This window comes from Apteryx rowi, unplaced genomic scaffold (assembly GCF_003343035.1).
Source record: "Apteryx rowi isolate R43461 unplaced genomic scaffold, aptRow1 scaffold_51, whole genome shotgun sequence".
NCBI classification, from domain to species: Eukaryota; Metazoa; Chordata; class Aves; order Apterygiformes; family Apterygidae; genus Apteryx; species Apteryx rowi.
The window spans coordinates 2,784,449-2,801,674 of NW_020450772.1; the positions used below are offsets into that span (position 1 = coordinate 2,784,449).

At 42.2% G+C, this 17,226-nt stretch overlaps 1 protein-coding gene across 1 annotated transcript in view; it reads left to right on the top strand.

The window, feature by feature from the left end:
* Positions 1–12: 12 nt before the first annotated feature.
* The window catches only part of HS6ST1 (heparan sulfate 6-O-sulfotransferase 1), a 202,581-nt gene continuing 185,367 nt past the window's right edge, over positions 13–17,226 (top strand). The window contains exon 1 of the mRNA XM_026080055.1: positions 13–765. Within this exon, the coding sequence (XP_025935840.1) occupies positions 248–765 (518 nt within the window). The 5' untranslated portion in view covers positions 13–247. The remainder of the gene's footprint in view (positions 766–17,226) is intronic.

The window sequence follows — 17,226 nt, forward strand, 5'->3', positions numbered from 1 at the left end:
TAGCCGCTCTGCCGCGGCCCCTCCGGAGCGGCTGGCTGCGGGCTGCCCCTGCCCCGCTCCCGGCGCTGCCCGCGGCGGGGCGGGCGGGCAGCCGAGGCGACCCACGGAGCGGCCCGCCGCCCCCGCGAGGCTCCTCTCCGGGGCAGCAGCGGGGGGAGGCGGCTGGCACAGGCGCCGGGCTCCGCCGCCCGCCCCCCGGCGCCGCCGCCGTCTGCCCAGCGCTGGCAGCCCCGGGAGATGGTGACACATGAAGCGTGCGGGAAGGACCATGGTTGAGAGGACCAGCAAGTTCTTGCTGATCGTGGCCGTCTCGGTGTGCTTCATGCTCATCCTGTACCAGTACGTGGGGCCGGGGCTGAGCCTGGGGTCTCCCAGCGGCCGCTCCTACTCGGAGGAGCTGGACCTCTTCCCCACGCCGGACCCGCACTACGTGAAGAAGTACTACTTCCCCGTGCGGGAGCTGGAGCGGGAGCTCGCCTTCGACATGAAGGGCGAGGATGTGATCGTCTTCCTGCACATCCAGAAGACGGGCGGCACCACCTTCGGCCGCCACCTGGTGCAGAACGTGCGGCTGGAGGTGCCCTGCGACTGCCGGCCCGGGCAGAAGAAGTGCACCTGCTACCGCCCCAACCGCCGCGAGACCTGGCTCTTCTCCCGCTTCTCCACGGGCTGGAGCTGCGGGCTGCACGCCGACTGGACCGAGCTCACCAACTGCGTGCCCGGCGTGCTGGACCGCCGGGAGAGCGCCGCCGCCAAGGCGCCCAGGTACGGCCGCCGCGCCCCGCGCAGCCCGCTCCCGTGCGGCCAGCGCCCTGCCGGCGTCGTGCCCCGGCCTGCCGCGAGCCCTTCCCTCCTCGCCGCTTCACCTGTCCTCCCCCCCGTCCTCCGGGCTGCGCCCTGCGCCTTCCCTCTGCATCCCCGGGCAAGTACAGCGCGCCTGCCCTCCCCCGCACCCGACACACTGCGCCCTCAGCCCGCGTTCTTCCTCTGCTCTAGCAGCCCTGTGTGCTGCGCTTGAGCTCGGTGGAGCCCYTAACTAACCTCTGTATTTGTGCCACTTGCTCTCTGCTAAACACTCAGTCTCCGTTTCAGACCTCACTCCTCATCTTTTAGCACCCATCGCACCCCGCCTCGCTCTCAAGCCTGCCCTGTAATCCCTTTTGTCCTAACCCATGCACCCCTTTTCCTCCAGCTGACATTGTGCTCCCATGCTCCGGAGGAGATGCACACCACACCACTGCTCCTTGCGCTCACCCTCTTGTTTTACCCCCTAGACTACCTGATGTGTCTTTGCACATCACAGAAACCATCCCTTAAACACCGTTTTGTGTGTTTCTTGCTATTTACTTTGACGGGAGACCTGCTGTGCAATCTTTTATGGAAAGGAGCTACGCTGTACACATCCCCTGTGTAGAGGAGGGAAGATCATCCTAAAGCCCTAGCGAGCACCCCTCAGTGCAACCCCATTAATACCCAGTGCATTCCTGCTCTCTTATCCCATCATTCCTGTACCTTGATCTCTTTCTARATGATTAATTTGAGAGGAATTTTCTGTTTGAAGTTCTCTGATAAAGACAGTGGCTTATATTAAAAACTGTCCAAAGATTCTGCTTCTTTTACTCAATATACCTATGTGTCTGTCATTTCAGGAGATAAGTGCTTTTTAAAAATTGATTACTTTTATTTTTAACACCATACACACCTTCCTTAACGTATCAGTGTTTTTATTACAACACTTTGTAACCTGTTTGCCTTAAAGTTTCCTTCTTAAAGGTGTGCAAGATCTTATGCTAGCGTTTGCTTATGCCATATGCTTTATTTATATACATATTGCTAATACCATACATAACCCCTTTAGTGAAAGGTGGCTTTAAAGAAAGTAGGTATTTTAGCATCATAACTGTTTTCTTCTCTGCATTTTTTAAATCATTTTCACCAGTTTTTTCACTGGAGCTGTGTGCGGTTGGCAGTGTTCTTTATTGTCTCTGTCATGACTACTGCTGTTTTCAACCCGTTTCAGTGTTAGTCATCCAAGTACTGTACTGAGATTGCTGTCATGCTGCCCGACCCAGRAGCAGCAAACTGAAGCATATATCCAAAGGGCTGAGCCTATTCAGGCTTTCCTGTGGGCTCTTATTTTATTTATAAGGTGCTTGAGAACACCTAGAAGCAAAATACCCTGAGCTCGTCTGGTTGCTGTTGAGATTTTACTGAAGTGTGCTCTAATKAAAAATGCGCAAAGTTCAAACCTGGTTTAAAAAAGAAACAAAAAAATTACCCATTTTGTGAACCTTGGCACTTGGCTAGCAAACCATTAACTTTATATAAAAAAACTGTCTAGATTTATGAATCATCTCAGACCCTCGTATGTTTTCACTGGTAATATTGCACTAAAGCCTGCTCTTTATTCAGTATTTAGCTCTATTACCCTGTTTAGTAGTTCTTGGTTTCGGTCTAGTTACCAAGACTAGGGTACTTAAGGTTGTGAAGTAATAATTAAATTCCTTACCATAACTCATAGGAAGTCAAGAACTGGATGCATATTGCCTCTTTTCAGTGACTTGTGAAAAAGATTTTCTTTGCCGTTTGTTTTTGGAGCCTGAGGAACTATGCACTTAACTCTGGGTGTATAGGAAAAATAATTAACCCTGTCCCATTCCATCGTGTCTCTGCATATCCAGAAATAGTTCTGCTTAATGTGGTCTCTTTACTTCCTCAAATCTAAATTAGAACTTCATTTTCAGCAGTGTAGAGCGAGGATGTGGAAGTTTTAGATAATCTAAGGTTTGCAGCCTTGGTCTGCTAAACAAAAAGCATACTTAGCTGTTCGTTTATTGTATACTGGAGATGGTTTTGGTGCAATGAACAGCTGCTAGTTATTTTAATAATACTGTCCTAGGATACACTGCTCTACTGGACTGCGGTACAGTTTAGTAGACACCTTCTCAAAAGAATTACTTATTTCAGGTCTCAGAAAATTGGGAAAAACAGACAGGAAATGCTTGTTTAAAAAAAAAAAGTGATGAATTTCCTTTGTCAGAAAAAAGATAGTCTTATATTATGTCCGTTACACTAACAGCAATATAATTTTGTTTCTCTGTTCTGAACATTGTATCTCTTTTGTTGCAACAAGACTCACTTTTACATAAGGCGTGTGCTAGAAAGGCTATTGTATGAAGTCGAGTTGAACTGTGACATTTTCTTTTGCTCCCCCCCCCCCAAAAAAAAATAAATAAATAAAATCCGCAAACAACCATTCTGACAGGGTTGACTCAAATTCTCATATTATTTACTCTGATTTTTGGAGTATAGGCTTCAAGTTCACCTATAAATCTAATGTACCAGCTTCTCTACATTTGCTACTTAATGCTGAGTTTAAACCTTTGTTCTTCCAACTRTATGTTTGTCCCTCAAAACAAAACAGCTAACTTGTGATTACAAATAAATCTGCCTTCCTGGGAATGYTGGAAAGCCTGAAGGTCATTCAGTAGTGCCCACATGTACAAATCATGAGCTGAAAGCTGTTAACTTTGTAAGGAATGCAGTTTTATCACTGCATAGTGCCCTATTGCACTACATTCCATAACCTGTGCATGGTACATAAATTTGCAATGCACTTGCTCTTTTTATTGTTCTGCTGCTCTGTGTTGGACTTAATGATTAGGAGTCCTACACTGCCAAAGATTGCAAATTCTCTCTATCTTTTTTTCCTTTCTTTCTTTAGTATTGATATAGTAAACACCCAGAAATGGGTGTTTTAGTTCTAATGGCTTGGCACACCTAAAATTTTACTGATTTCCCCCCACCCCAATCTCTGTGAATCGTTTTCCCTGTTTTATATTCAAAAGACTTCTGGACAAGCACTTCTTGAAGCAAATGTTATGTTTTATACACAGCCAGTAAAAGAAAGAGATTGATTTTTTTGGGGGCTGTAAAACTTGGGACTCCAAGGAACACTGAAGCGGGCTATGTTTATCAGTTAAGTCAGTTACCTGCAATTCTCATCATGATTTTGGTAGAGGGCAAGTTYCAAGATTTTGGGGAATGGAGGCCTATTCATTCCTTGTACAGTTAGCCCTAAATAACTGTTGGAAAAGACTTTTAAGACTTTTTTTAAAAAAGCAGATGGTAATACTAGGAGGTCTACTTTGAGTCATTATGATGAGATTTCAGAAAGCAGAAGCTAAGCACTTTCTGTGAACTGGTCCCTTAAATTTGTCTCAAGATGGGTGCCTAAAATTGCATGAGATGTAATCTGTTCAGTTGACTTTGGGGAGAAAAARCCTCCTGTGTCAGCTTAGCTCTTTAATTTGACTTCCAGAATTAGCAACATCTTTGAAGTGATCCATTACTGACTGGCCCATCTCATCTGTTAAAGGACTGAGTGAAAGCTCGTAGAGGTGTTAGAAAGGTTCTTGAGTTGGCCCCCAGCAGAAACGGGATGCAGTGCCCTGCTGGCTGCATCCTTCCTCTGTGCTCCCAACACAAGCGCAGAGMTAGGTGTTTTGAAGATGTCCTTGTAGGACACTTCGTGCATGAGCTCCRCTCTAATGTAATGTCCCGTAGGAACAATAGAACAAATAAATGAAGCTGAGGGAATTCTACGTGCTTCCTTTCCCACCTCGTCTCCAAAAAAAAAAAAAAAGGCTTTGTTGCTATCCTCCTGGTTTCTTCCGCCTCATATGAAAACAAGAGCATCTAAGCTGGTGGTTTTCCTCAAGACACAGTATTCACATGGAAATGATTTATAAAGCATACAGCTCTTTTAAAAATACATTTGGTGTGAGCTGCTTGTTGCTGAGGAGAGCCTATATATTCGGTACAATGTTGGAAGGGAATTGCTAGCTCTGTTCCCTCAACTCAGGCGCGTGCTCCGCTTGCTGGTGAGCCTTGTTTCAAGCACCATGTAGAGTGCCTTTTTTTTTTTCTTTTTTTTCTTTTATGAGTCTCCTCAAGAGGCTAGCTTAGTCTTGGCTTTGTGTATGTGTTTCTATGAAAGTCTGTCATAGAAGTTTGCTTGCTGAGCTTTTCATCTGTGTTTCATGCCATGAAAAAAATTGACAAAAGTAGTTCTTCACAATTTTAAAAGCATGTGCACACTTGCAATTTCACCATTCTTTCTCAAGATTTCAGATGCTTTAGAAATGAGAAAATTATAATCTAAATACTTTTTTCATAAGAGGTCTATGGCAGTTTAATAAAACCTGTGGTTAAACAGATCAGTCTGACTCTATTTTGGAGTCTCTCTAAACTATTTACAGCTTTCTTTTTCTTTTTTTCCCCCCATAAAAGAAACAATTAACAGGGCTCAGCACTTCATTTGTTTGATTTTTCTACAGTGCGAAYTTTCACAGCTTCCAACCACGGATCTCTCCCTTTGCCGAGATCTGTTCTTGATGAGGTTTTTATTATATCTGTGCTTAGGAACTGCAGAGACACATTGTCAAGAGACCAACTGTTGGAGAATGAAAGGCTTTACCAAGTCATTTTTATAATATTAGAACTTCTTAGACGCTCAGGCTTATCATTCTTGGTGGAGCTATATGTGCTGGGGGTTGRGAAATACCTGTCTGCAGAGAGCAAGGGGCGTTTTTCTCCACTCACCGGTTTGGCTCAGATTAGCTTCTCTTAAAGACTGGTGGAAAGTATSAATGTAAAGGTATTTTCAGTGGCCTGATTCTTTTTTCAAGTCCTTAGCACGTGGAGCRTTTTAAAGCCAGCTGGCCTGATATGAAGCCCTGCGTGTATTACACTCAGATGTGCTTGCCCATAAAGCCAGGCTGGTCTTCCAGGGCCTAACAGCTCTGAAGGGCTGAATAGTTTTGTGGTGAAAGTCTTTAAATTTGACATCYTAACTAAAAGTAGCTGAAAGTTGGAACTCTTCACATTGCTGCCCTAAGGTATTTTATTCATCTTGAGCTTAAAGCTTCTGACTAATGTATTTTATCAGGCTTAATTATTCTTTGTATTTTCTTTGTTGGCAAAGCAGAAAGGATGTGGCCCTAGATATGTCTGTGCTTGAGTGTATACTTTTATTAACCTGAATTTGCAAAACTATATGCATTTGGCTGTATTTCATTATTCTTTAAATAAAAGTTGTGTCATAACTTAGCAATTTTGTTTTTCTGCTTRCAAATTTGCAAATACTCTTTCCCCAGACCTCAGATATTGCCCTTTTACCCTTGTCCTTTCTCAATCAGCAAGGAAAAATCTATGCTATTCTGAGTAAACAGATTTGATAATCACCTTTTTTTTTTTAACAACAATTCAGAAATAATTACTTTAAAAGAGCTGAGTTGAATCCTATTAATATCTGAACTGGTTGCTGTATTATAACACTTTGAAGTATATCCTCAGTGTAAGGATAGTCTTTTAGGAATGGCCCACTGTAAATGCACAACTGATATATTTTACCAYGTCCTTTGCACTGCAAGTACATGCAGTGTTTTTGAGGTTAATTAGTTTATGGTCTGCGACATTTTGTGTGAAACATCTTGTCCAAGGTGATGCTGTGTCCTGTTTCCAAGGCTCTGCTGAACAAGCCTGTTCTGTGAGTTTGGAAAGCCAAATATAGGGCACGGTCTTTGCCACTCATTAAGCAAAGTCAGTGTGTATCTCTCTCTTTCAAACTAACGTGATCTTCATCAATGCCACCTTGGGATCTTTCTGTCACCTCTTGAGAAAAATCTGTGATTTAAGAAAGTTGGAGCTCATTAGTGCTGTAGGGGCTTTAGGTGAAAAATAATACATAATCTGCAAGTATGTGTTTGACGCTTGATAGAATAGCTACAGACGTACCTGACGTGTTTGGGGGTATGTGTTGAGGCCTCTTCCCTGTAGGAGAYTGGCGAGGGTCTTTAGTTGGATATTAGCGTGTGAACTGGAAGAGGTCATGTTACCTCTTAAGAAGCACTGCTGGAGGAGATCACGTTATAATTTGGAGATTATTACAATACCGCTTCCCCTCCGGGCCATCTGTTTCTTCCAGGAAGGAGGAAGAGATTAGCCTCCTTTTGTGGCCTCTTCCTTTGCTGAWTTGCAGGGTAGGCTCCTAGTGGGTTTCTTCAGGAGCCGGTAGAGGCTTTTGGCTGCCTATTGTAGAAACCGGAGAAGTGTAACCTGGGACAACTCAGGATTTGCGGACACAGTTTTTTAAGAGAATTTTTTTGTGAGTTTGTTTCAGAGGGTGAAATTGATGTTATGCCTTATCTGAGTCATATTGTATGCAGTGCGCTTCCTGCGCTCGGAGCCCTGGATGACTGCTTGCCAGCGTGTTCCTAACCCAAATGTTAGTCACAACAGCAGCAAAGAGCCAGCAAAAGAATCATGACAGAGCTTAGTCAAAGGGGTTGTGATTGTGGCTGTTGTATTCTAGTTGTTTCGACCTGGAAGCAAAGCTCGACTGTACAGATGGAAAACACCCGATTTAAATTCAGTTAAGAATATCTGGCTTACTGAATGTATCAGATTCTGAGGCTCTCTCTAGTGCATCCTACTGTCTTTTACAGATTGTGGATTCTGTACGTCTCAAAAAGTGGGAGAGCATGATGGATAGTTGCCTTCAATCAGTCATAGAACAAAGGTCATTGTTTTGTGTCTTTTTCTGTTTATTGTACAAAGTCTCTATTTTAAACTTACAGTTATTTGGCAGTAACCTTACTGAATTTGTGGTAGGAATTTTATTTAAATGCTTAAAATAAATAACACTCTTCGAGTGAACATTTGTGCACGTGCTTACTTCAGAAAGCCAAAGTGGCATAGTCTTAACTCCATAAAGTTTATCTCTGTTTATGCTTGTATTTCCAATAAATATTAGGGCAGATAAATTTTCCATTATTGACTGATATTTTGCTTTGTCAGGCAAAGATATAGCCTGTCTTTAATTTCTAATAATCACAATTTTGATAGCAGCTGCGGCAAGGTTCTTCGATGGAGTCTTGCTACTGATGYGTAAGGATCCTTCCCTCCCACTCGCATCAAGCAAGTATCTTCCTGAACAAAGGTGTTAGTGACAGTGTGTTTGAAGGCTGTATGAAGCACTGGAGGAACACAGAGATGAGGCAGCCCATAACAAATTCTCTTGTTTCTGAAGTTGTGGTTGACCTTAAAAAAAAATCCACTTTTTCTAATGGAATTAAAGTAAGGTTTGATGAGAAGAATTTCTCACAAGCACAGCTCTAAGGTGACATAGTCTCTGTAATTGCTACTTGATGTATTTTTCTTCACCCTTCTGCTATTGCCATAACAGAGTACTCTACTGAAAATCCAGTCTGAGAATTCACCTGAAGAGTGAATTTTGGGGGGATTATTGCTATATAGACATTAAGAGCCTTAAACACCCCTGTACAGTAGCATGTCAAGTTTCACACTTGGGGAGGATGCCTCAGATGGTCTTTTCTGTTACTGCCAAAGGAGGAGCTATTTACCAATGCATGTTTCTTGGACTCTGAGGTATCTCATAACTAGAGAAAGTGTTTTCAGGAGAGGTCTATGTTGAGAGAAGGTATCAAACAGTAAGCACATCCTTGATGGTGCTTAGTTGTTTTTACTTGTGTTAAATGGCATATGTATATTCTTAATCTTGTGCTTCACCTCTGCAGTATGAGATACTACACTGAATGCTGCTTCGTCCCTACAAACTGCTAAGTAGAACTAAGAATATGAAATTTTCTAGCACTTTTCTGTTCCTATATCTCATCCAGAAAGGGTTAAGAAACTCTTGTTGTCCACTCTAACTGTAACCTGAATTTCTTAGCAGTGCTAATTATATAGTGCTTTCACCTTATATCCCAAAACCTCTTACAAGGTGTGTAGTAAATAGCGCCTGGTACTATGTTCGTTCACAGTCTAAAACAACTCTGAAGTGGCCTGTCTTAAAGCCAGCGATGGCCATAAATCTCAGACTTATATTTTTATGTACAGTCCTTTCCTGCCCAGTGACTTTGTCTCTTTCAGAAGCAACTGGTTCCTTAGCACAAGTTATTACTACTTTGCTTTGTACTTCCCTCCCTTCTACTGTGTTAATGGTAAATGCTGCCTAATAGCTCACCTATGTTTTATAGAGGAAATATTTCACAATTTCCTGCCAATTTAAACAAGAAAACAGTGATTTGCAATTAACTTTTTATGGTCTGACTCTGTATTTTGCTGCATAACTAATCTCCAGCCTATTAAGTAGAGATTCTGTGATTATACCTCACTGCGGACTGCAACATTAGCATTCCTTTCACTGGGCCCTTCGGGGGAAGGGGTGGCTTTCTGAGCTCCCTGAGCCTTTTTGGCACTGTATCTAAAATTTACCAAATTCTCTTTTTTGTTGCTGTTTATCTTGAATTATTGACAGGAGCAGGTAGCATTGCTTAGACTTTCAAAATGCCTGGTGGCTTTTTGTTTGATTTCAGTTCTGTTGAAAGAGGCCTGGTTTCTGGAGAAGTGCTGATGAGGTTGAAGGGCTACTTCTAAAAATTCCTTCTATATTTTGGAGTTATTCGAAAGTTTAGGCTTAGTTCTTGTGTTATTATACATACACATGTATGAGATTCCTAATTACAGGGAGATCTTCAGGGAATTTTGAAAGAAATTTTTGTGAAGAACATGCGTAATTCATTCTTATTTTTATCTTAACATCTTTAAAAACAGGTCCTTGTTTTTTGTATTTTCTTCTCTCAGTCTCTTAGAAAAATAAAACATCCAAACAAATACTGTAAAAATAGAACTGACTTTTTTTGTTTGTTTGTTTAAACTAACAGCTCTTGCTGCCTGACCCTCTTGCTCTCAGTAAAGATTTCAGTTAGGGTACCTGTGACCCTATATCAAAGTGTTGGGGAAAAAATCGATGCCTCCTAGCTAAGACCAGCAGCAGCAGCATGCTGATTCATCAGTTGCCTGACAGCTTTTGCTTTCCTAGTGGAGATTCAGAAAGAACTGGGAGCACAGCAATCACAAGCTATAATCATAATCAGTCAACCATCCTGTCTGTTAACGTGTTAAATCATAAAAGACAGGATTACCTTCTGCTCTTCTTTATTCCTCTCTTTCTCTTCTCTCTTTTTCTTGCCACCTGTACCTCTTTTAACTAGGTCTCTTGAAAGAGGAGAGACACATGTGACTTGTGTAGTTCTGCAAGCAGCAAAACTGAACAAATTTGTCGTGTCTGCTGAATCAAGTACAGTTGGGGCCATTTATATGAAAACTCATGCTAAGGAAAATACCTCATTCATTGTATATTGTCCTGGAAAGTCAGTACATATGCACAGGAGCCCTTTCAGATCAGCAAGTGCCTTAGCATCTTTTCTAGGGGGCCAAAATGGGAACTTGGAAATCCTTCCAGTTCCAAGTATCTGAGTCAAGTTTCCATCACTGATCATACTGTTGTGGTTGGTGTTCTTGAGTTATCTGCAACACATTTGAAATAAATCATCTCAAGCCTTTTCTGCCCTGAAGATTTCCTCAGATTTTTTTGACCATATCTCCATATAAGTTCAAAAATGAGAGCATTTTTCTGGTGTATACATAGCCTGACTCCAATAGAGCCTTAGACCTTCTGGCCAAAGAATTCACCTCTAATTTCACCATTATACAAGTGAGGTCCTGTATTTTTAATAACTATATTGTATTACATATATCAGGACTCCTACTGCTACCACCAATAGCTTTGATTTTGAAGTGTAATATTAAGCAAAAATCTCTAATGACTCAGTCTTGCCCTTCTTTATTCAAGCTATTACTTGGGCGCAGCATTTAATCCTGCTCTTTCTCTTGCTCTTTGCAGACGGGCTTTGTCTGAACAGCGTGCTGTTTCTTCAGGATGTCTGGTCAGCCTTTCCTTACTATTCCGTGAACTAACCCTTTCCTCCAGGCTGGCGTTTTCTTGCACCATGATTACTTCTGCACCTTCTTCCTGAGCTTGATAAGCAAAATCTTCATCTTTTCACTTTGTAGATCTTTTACTGCTTAACCTTTCTCACTCTTACAAATTACTGGACGTAGGACTTAGAATCAGCCAGCAATCCCTACTTCCATTACTTCTTAAATTTTCAGGCAAGTTCAGTCACACTTTCTAACATGCTAAGCCTGCTTAACAAGGGAGAAGTGTCCTGTGTTGAAATGAGAGTTCCCTGGTTGTTGCTCAGGACTGAGGGAGTTCATAAGCCCGTGCTGTTATGCAGATGGTGAATGCTAATAACCAGGGAAAAGGTTAGTGCGGGCATTTTGCCTTGACAGCCTCAGAAATGTTTGGTGCTGAGGTGGGAGCTGAAATGTTGGAGTCCTTTTCTGTCCCATTCTTAGTTGCTTGAAGGCTGTGTCTTTTTTGCTTAGGTGCCCATGGCTTGACTTTTTACCTGTGTGGTGTGTGAGCCATGCTCAAGGTAGTCCCCTATGCCCAGAAAGCTCTACATTGGGCTCCCAACCAGCTGATCACCTTTTGGGTGCTTCTAAGGCAATCACTTAATAGAGAAGTGAAATCGGCTTTATTTCCTTAGAAAGGGAAAGAGTATCTAATAACAAGTGTTACTCTTTGAACGCTTATACTTTTGCAAGACAGTCACGTGCCTTGTTAAGTTAGGATAAGTCAGATTAGGAGGAAATCACTTACCTAAAAATGTGCTTTTTTACCAAGGTTTCTCCCCACAATTCTGTGTGATCAGCTTCCTCCAGCTCTCTTAGTCAGGACATGAATTTAGTCCGTTTTCCTTTCGCATGCAATCTAGGTGTTTCTAAAGCTGACTAGACTAGCAGCCTGCGGCCTAACAGGGCAGGAGGTAACTACAAAATTGTCCCATGTTTTCCTACGGTTAATTCACAACCTGCTTGTGATGGAGGGAATGGTCTTACTCCAGCATGGTGAGCCCCACTGTTCCATGAAAAGAAAACCCATGCCTCTATTTCCAGATGCTCTTTGTGTCTTGGGATTTTATTTGGGTTTTCTTTTGTTCTGCTTCTAGATAAGTCCTCTTTTTAATAGTTCAGAAAGTTTTAGGTTTACGAAACATAACTATGCCAACATCAGAAATAATTGTTAATCTCTACAGTTAAGTTTAATATGTTCAAGTATTTTGAGTGAGGTATTACTGTCTGAGGATGAGCCTCTTAACACCGCTCGGAAAAGCTTGTTTTCATGACTTTCAGTAAATGGAATGAAACTGCCACCTGTTTATGGGCCAGTCAGATCAAGCAAGCATACATGCTACAGAGATACAAAATGAACCGGTTGCCACTTCTCAGCCCCAGTGTTCAGAAGTCGGTCAGGCTCCAAGTAGGCGAGCGGGCTAGCATTCGTATGAGGGTGTCATTTTCATTAAAGAAATGCCAACTCCAAATGCTGAAGTGATAAAACAAAAATCACAGAATGATACGTGAGTTTTGATTTTAAAAATAAATAAACCTCTACTTACTGCAAAAGTTAACAACACAGTRGCTCTTACTATTTCTAGCCAGAGGGTAGGTGATCTCTTAGTTGGGAGTCAGATGTGTCAAGAACAGACTGAAAAACAGCTGCTACAATTTTGTTAATGTGAACTCGGGTTCTGATCATATGTCATGAGGGCTGAGGTGGCTCCCGCGATAAAGGGACTAGGAGGTAGCTGCTAAATGGCAAAAGAAGTTGTACGTCTGGTTACGAAAGGAGAATCTGAGATTGGGGAGCGAAAAGGAAAGAGCTGATCAGGCCATAACTGAGGATGAGGAAAAAATGAGGAAACTACACAAGCCTTGTCTTGACTAGGACTTTCAGATGTGTTAGACTGTATGTTAGTTAACAATAAAGATTTTTGTTAAATAACAATGAAGTCTTTTGATCTTAATGAAGACATAGTTTGAATTCCTTGCCTGTGTAGGGGAAGGCATGTGCTCTACCAAATTTTGCCTTGAGAGTTCACCCTGACACTGAAACTGTGTGTAATTATTTAAAGGAATAGTACTGGATTGCAACATGCAAGTAAAATGCTTGAAAAGTCTAGTGTGGATAAATATAGGATAGTGTATATTCCTCAGGGTGTGTGAGACAACTAGCTTAGTACACGTAAAGACATTTCTGCTTGCCTTCAAAAACACATTTAGACTCTTCACTAGCAACTGCTGAGAATGTATTTTTAAAACATGATTTAGGCAGTTCCTTGGAAGAAGCATTCGGCAAGTTCTGTGCTAACTTTTTCTTAATGTATTGGCTATCTTAAGACAATTGAAAAGGTCCTGAATTTGCCTTCAGGTAGTCTGAAGGTGTTCGATGCTGTGGCATTCTGCATATAGCTCCTGTGAATGTCTGTCTTCAAAAGCCTATTTTAAGCTCAGGGGAGGTCTCCAAAATCAGGATTTAATACTTTGGCATGGTTTAGCTATCTTAGCTATCTACTGAGGCATAGAAGTCTTACGCAGTCCTTCTTCTGTTTTCTTGTTTCAGGAGACAGGTTACTGTGTGATAATGTAGTGAGGTGGCAAATGAGTGGATCAGTGTGGCCAAACATGATGTTGCATGAAGGAAAGGAATTGTATATCCTTGCTGCCTGGAGGTTACTGGCTTTGGATGTCCTGGAATATCCTGACTGCAAAAGCAGGAGCTGAATCTGTATTGCTTTCATGTGCCTGTCAGTTAGACATTTGTCTCTGTCAGGTCTTCTGAGAGCTTCCTTTTTTCCTTAATATCACTGAATTCTCCTCTGGACTAAACTTATGCCAGGTTTTCTAATCTAGATGCCACCTGCCTCTTTGCATCCAGTACCTATAACAGCAGTTCCTATGAAAAAATGTTTGTGTAGTTGCCTTATGTGTTTCCATGCAGTTTGTAACCGTAGCTGTGGGCAGGAGAGAGACACTTGCTTTATCTGAACCTTTGAAATTGGATACTCTAATCAGCTTCGTTTACTCCAATAGGATTTTACCTTTTGGAAACCAGTAGGAAGCTGTCCGTCCCATTTCCATCCCAGCAGAAGGCCCAGCCAGGGGCGTATAAGTTGTTTATTACAAAAACTGGATTGTTTCCCATGTTACTAGGTACTTCAGGGAAGCTCGCAGAAATTGTTCGTAGCCTGACTGTCTGTCCTGGCTTGCTCAGACAGGTTTTTATGTTTGCTTGACAATGCTGAGAATGGGTTGTGCACACTATTCACCCAGCCAGCTTTTATGTTTCAAAACTGTAAGGTGATACATGAGTGKGGGGGGGTGCTGGGTTTTGTAGCTGCTTGGCACAGGTTTTATATTCCTCCAGACTGTTGAAATCTCCCATGCAGGGCTGCTCCTCTTGTGAAACCCTGGGGAACCGTGCATTGTTGCCCCCACACCAGCCGCCAAAGCCTTTGCAGCTTCTCCTTTGCGACTGGCCCAAGACAGCAGTGTGCAAAGGATGCAACAGCAGCAGCAAACTCTTTTGGTGCATTAAAAAAAAAAAGAAACATTCTTGCAATGCCTGAATATCAGTACTGCATTTGTGAATAGCCTAGGCACCATTTCTAAAGGGCAGCAGAGAACTTTGGTGCATAGTTTTCACATCTAACGAAAGGGCTACTTGCAGCCTGACCTTAAGTATTTTAACAACAGTTATTTTTGATTGCATTATCTGTTGGATATATTGCATTGGAGTTTTTTGAAATGCATTACCTGCACAAAAGTGCAGAAGAAATGTTTATATCCCATTAATTTCTCAGTCTTGAGGACACAGGTGACAAAGCTGTTACCTTACAAAGGCCTGTAAGGGCTGTTGTTCTTAAAGACCGTATAGGTGGGATGTGTATGTGCACATACTCTGTTTCTTCAAAGTCCTCGACAGTATAACTGCTAATCCTCATGCCATGCTGAGCTGGGATACGATGTGTTCTTTTTATAAATGCAGAAACAGAGGCAAAGGTTAAATGGCTTGCCGTGGCGTGTGCCAGGATGGCAGGACCTCAAATCCAGGATTACCGTATATGCGTGTTGAGTGCCCAGGCATGTGCTACACTAATAGGTAATGCCTCCGCACAGAGGAAAGGAGAATTGTACTGTATGGTCTTTCGTGTCTCAGGATCTGCCAAAGGAGAGAAATTGGATTGAACCGTGTAACAAGGTGATTGTGAAAAGATTTCCTGTCACTCAGTCAGACACTATAAATAAAGATCTTCTAAATCAGTTTTCTAAATATCCTGAAACAAATGCAGAAATAATCTTGCTGCAAACTGTCCCCTGCATGACTACTTCCATTTGGAAATACCTTCCCCTGAGTTTCCATCGCAAGGCCCTCTTGAGGAGGGCATTTTCTTCTTTGCGCTCTAGCTAGCGTTGGAGGGAGGAGTTGACACTTGAGGTGCAGTTGGACTGTAATGAAAATATAAATCACCATAGAAAGGGTGCAGCTGTAACTTATAAAACTTGCTGAATGATCAATGGTATCTGCGTTACACTGCGTGGATAGTGGTTGGCTGTCATAAAGCACTGGTTGTCAGTGTAACACCCAGCTGGAAATCCTGCAAAAATTGAAGGATGAATTCCTTAAACATTTGGGAGATGTGTGATGTTTGGTCTGCCAAATTCTTCAAGCAGGATGGATCCACCCCTTTCCTAACTAGGATGTTTCCTGACTTCTGAAGCTATTTGGGGATTGTCATGAAAAGGCTGTTTTCTGGATAGAAGCCTGGCCAGTCCCAAATCTGGGAATAACTACTCATGAGAACAAAAAGAACAGTTATATTTGTCAACTATAAGACTGTGGGTAAGAGATTTAGAGGATTCTTGTCTAGTGCAGAAAGGATCAGAAACAGATTTTTCATATGGAAGTCATAGAATTACTTACATACCCAAGAACATACATGCGTTTTTACATCTTCTTTTCATGAGAATGCGTGTGTGTGTGTATGTGTGCGTGCGTGTGTTGGGATATTTGCAGAAACTTAAACCAAGCCAAGTTAAAATAGACACGTTAAACCCAAGCAGGTTGCTATAGCTGTATAAACCATGACATCTTGGATTATTTTGAAAGTAAAGTTGTGCAATCTGCACAAAAATCCTAGTACAAAACAGACCCAGAGCTAGCAAATTCCAAAGGTACCAGCGATTAATTTCTTGGATACTTCAGGATTTACTGTATAGTGTATACCACTCTAATATCCCTTTCTCCGAAAGAAAAGAAAACCTCTCTTTCACATGGAGTGGTCTCTGTGGGGTCAGTGAGGAGAGAATAGGAGGGGAAATGACGGGGCGTTAACAGCTTCCCTCAGGCTGAAGGACAAACAGCCCTCCCTTTAAACAAAGCCAGTTACGGTGCGAGTAGGAACTCTGAGTCTTAGTGGATTTTTGCAATAAAGAATACAGGCTTCATGCTCCAGAAGATAATTAAGCAAGTGTTTATGGTGGTGAGGGAACTCGGAGCAGGAGCTGGTTAGGCCAATTCATTCTGGTTATTGTCCTTTCTTCTCCCTTCCTATTTATAACCCATTTAAATGTGACTAATGGCTAAAACGAGAACTACATTACATGTCATATAATCCTTTTTCACCTTGCTTGATGATGCAAGTTGAAACAAAGGCCTAGTTGTTTAGGCTCCCTTTAAACTCTGTAAAAGTTCACATGCTTCTAAGCCATGCTTTTAAATCACACCTCCAAGCCTGTGTGGGAAAGCCACAGGCAAGTTTGGAAAAATTCTTTCTTCATTCTCTTCAGCATGCAGGTGATGACATTGCAGGAAAGGGAGGAGGAGTCTACGCATGAGAACAGTACTTGTAAGTGCTGTACTTGGTTAGAGAGATGGAGATGGGACCAGTGCCTTGGGGACCTGTAAGGAGATGTACGGAGCTTTTTGCCTCCAGGTCACTAGATCAATGCAGAACATTTTAAAAATGTTGAAAGCTCTTATCCATTTGGTGGGTCATTTCAATACTGTTCTTAGGTGACAGATGTCTTCTCTACAAATGCAACTATCAATGTGGCAGTAGATAGACCCCTCTTGCTTCTTCAGTTTTAGTCAAGCATCTAAGGTTGAATTAGATGGAGGAGCTGAGCTATGTGAATGGCAGTGGTTCATGATGTCGTAAGGCTGCTCTGAGGACTTCCAATMCGATTACCTAGCCTTTCATGTCATGCCAGACTGCTCTTATCTCTGTAAATAAAATAGTGACGGTAGTGGGACACAGGTACCAAGTATGTCACTGCTGTTGGAACATGTCCAGAGCAGTATGAAAACTGCAGTTCTGACTTCCATTCATCTCCCTGCAATTCCAATACAAGGAATGACCAAAAATGTTTCAATCAACTTGCCCACCT